Genomic DNA, 3,238 nt, shown 5'->3' with positions numbered 1-3,238 from the left:
CTCGCCTCCTTTTTCAGTTACTCATTCTGGCTGGTGAAGGGCATATCTGGGAAAGTTTGCCCCTTCCCCTGTCTTTTCCTATTCTAACTCTGTTATTCCAAAGCACAAAGGAATGTGCTAATGGAAAGAATTGTCATTTGGGGGACAAAAAAAATGCATTTGCATTTCCTTATGATTCTCTTTGTTTCCATCCTATAAAGGATAACAAAGTCACCCACTTTCTGATCCAGAACCCAACTTGTTTTCCCAGGTTCCCTCCTACAACCGACACAAACACAGACATTTACCAGCAAAACAGAAGCTGTTGGAAAGATTTTTTTTGGCTGCTGAAATGGGCTCCTGTCACCAGGACATGGCAGGCTTTTTGTTGTATTGTCTCCTAGCCCCGGCCGCTGTACTCCAAAGGGAGCTTTATGTAATCAGTCCTCCCTGACGTGTGATGTCCTGTCATTTTCCTCCCCTTCGGCTCTGCAGCCGCCCACAAATCAATAGCATTGCCTGGGAAGTTTCAGCTGGTTTTGCAGCCACCCTGAGCTCTGTGTTTCTTAAAGGGTATGTCAGTAAATGTAAAGTTTCCTAATGATATTTCTGGCTGATGGCACATGGCAGAGCTGATGGACTATTTATAATCAGTGGCACGATCGCAAACACATTATTTTTATTTCACTTAGGGGGGGAGCCCTGTCACTTGCCACCTCTCTTTGCAGACAAGCGGATGCCGTCTCCACCCAAAGAAGCTAAATTCTCTTAGAAGAATGTGCCTGCACACACCCCCTTTGAGTTAGGAGCTCCTCAGTCCTTTCCAATAGAACCCACCCCTCTTTTATGATTATTGGGCTGGGGGAATGATGGAGGCAATGAATTATTTGCAGCGACTGCTTAAAATTCTGGCCATGACTTCACTATAATGTCTCCTCCAGTCTTTGCTGCTCAGCTCCTGCTGCATTCCTCTGGGTGTGGGTGTGGCTGGCATGACTGAGGCAGCAGACACAGCTCCTACATCCAGCACTTGCCCCAGTTTTACAGGACTAAGCAGAGCAGAGCTGTCTTTTGTTGAGCAGCTACTATGTTCTAAGCAATGTATTGGGTAGACATTTTATATACAATATCTCATCAACCCTCTCAAACCTGTTTGTGGCATGTGCCACAAACTTTGGAGACAAGTCATTTAATCTCCTATCTCCCCCACATCTCTGAGATGTCACACTGCTTACAGGGAAATTCCCAGGACTCCAGTTCAGTTCTCTCTAACAAATGACACTTGTTCTCCATCCACTACCCTGTCCTGCCTCTTCTCCACTAAGAAAACATTGGTGTATATATGGTGTGGATATGCAGGAGTGCTTACCCATTCCCACCTTGGGCAGCTCTCTGAGCTCAAAAACTTATCAGAATGAAACATGAAAGAATTTGAAATTTCTCAACCTGAGGGTAAATCCTGGTATAACAGGAACCATATACTAGGAGGGTTTGGATTCACTGCAATGGGAAGTGTTACCTCTATAAAGATATTGAGCGTTCTTTGAAAATGGTTCAGGAAACAGTTCTTATATTGATTTTACAAAGAGAAATAAAACTACAATATGTTTCTGATACAGAATAGCTTGCTTTCAAATATTTAAATGGCAGATATCTTGCCCAACTCTTAGTTTTTAGTATATTTATATTTACTGCAATAGATAATTATTTAGAGCAAAAATAAATCAATTTGAATATCAGCATAGACTTTAAAAAAAGAGAATTTCTTTCTCACAACTAAATTACCTCAGAGCTAAATCTTTACTCAATGGTGACAAATTGCTTTATGATAGAGTGGTAGTTCTTGTTCTCTCTCTCTCTCTCTCTCTTTCTCTCTCTCTCTCTTTTTTAAAAAATGTTTCCACAGGACAGAGTTTAGGGTATGGATTCGTTAACTATATTGATCCAAAGGATGCAGAGAAAGCCATCAACACTTTAAATGGACTCAGACTCCAGACCAAAACCATAAAGGTAAGAGGTGATATTCTGGCTCCTGATTGGGGAGGGACTGGTTGATTTCATTCCTTTGTTCTAATAAATAAAGGCCATGAGGAAGCTGGAGGTGATGCTCTCTATTTATTCAGAGGACATTTCCTGGGGACACAGATCATTACGGAAGAGTGAGGTGAGGGCTGAGCACAGGGAGGGAACACGAGCGGTGGATGTCGGGGATGAGTACCCCCCATGGAAGGCCTGTGAGCCTGAGTCTGCAGAGATGGCCAGAATTGAGCTATGGGAAGAAGCTGAGATAAGAAGCTGTTCCAGGCAGAGGGAACAGCACATGCAATGCTTTGAAAATGTACATAAATATTGTGAGTGGGAAACAGCATATGGACTAGTGTGGCCTACGTTTGGATGGGGGGTGGGGGAGGACAGGGGCCTCATGTGCCAGGTTGAGCAGCTTGGCTTCACCTAAAGGTAGAGAGGACCCTCCTGAGACTTGAAAAGGAAAAACCAGTTATAAAATAAATACACTAGTGAACTGGTGTACAAAATCGACAGGAACAAAGGAATGACCAAAAAAGGAACATTCCAGGCATCCGAAAATAATCAGACCAGTAAATAATATCTTTGCAAGGGTTAAGGTGAAAAATAACGGTGACCCAGAGCCTGCTCCTCCAGACCAAGGCTTCTGCGGCTGGATTGTCACTCTCAGTTCAGACTTCACCCGATGGAGTTCTTCAGGAGGTAGTGCCATTGGCTTGGAGGCCCCCTCTGACAGCCAGTGGTGAGCTCCTGAATGGAGCCTGCCTCCTCTGCCTCCCTTTCCCGGCCGCCCCACCTAGCATCCTGTTTGGGGGCAGCTGCCAGCCAATTAATGAACCCCATTCTTCATAGCCTATTAAACCAGGGGAGGTGTCTCCTGGGCACTCTTATCCTCACAACAGCAAGCCTGACACAAAGTAGGACAAAAGAGAAACCTCTCCCAGAATGGAAATCTGTAGATGGCACCAGCTCTCTGTCTGAGAACACACAACCAGAACTTCTTAGTTCAACAGAGCTGCTTCTCCCACAGCCAGGCTGACAGGGGAGACTAGTGGTGTAAGAGCATCTTACCATAGCTGGGAGGCAACCAAAACAAAACTTTCTCTTTGGGGAATATGTTATGTTACTGTCTTTCCTTTCCTCCTTCCTTTCTTTTTTCATCCTCCATCCCTCCCTCTCTCTCTCCACTTCCCCCTCCCTCCTTGCTTCCTCCCTCCTTCCTCCCTCCCTCCCC

General features: G+C 44.9%; 1 protein-coding gene across 9 annotated transcripts in view; it reads left to right on the top strand.

The window, feature by feature from the left end:
- ELAVL4 (ELAV like neuron-specific RNA binding protein 4) overlaps positions 1-3,238 on the top strand; it is an 89,948-nt gene that overhangs the window by 65,090 nt on the left and 21,620 nt on the right. For all 9 annotated transcript variants that reach the window (XM_006762778.2, XM_006762782.2, XM_006762779.2 and 6 more), the window contains one exon: positions 1,886-1,989. In XM_006762778.2, coding sequence (XP_006762841.1) covers positions 1,886-1,989 — 104 coding nt within the window. The remainder of the gene's footprint in view (positions 1-1,885; positions 1,990-3,238) is intronic.

Source organism: Myotis davidii, unplaced genomic scaffold, assembly GCF_000327345.1.
Source record: "Myotis davidii unplaced genomic scaffold, ASM32734v1 scaffold539, whole genome shotgun sequence".
Classification (NCBI taxonomy): Eukaryota; Metazoa; Chordata; class Mammalia; order Chiroptera; family Vespertilionidae; genus Myotis; species Myotis davidii.
This window is presented reverse-complemented; position numbering and strand designations above follow the sequence as displayed.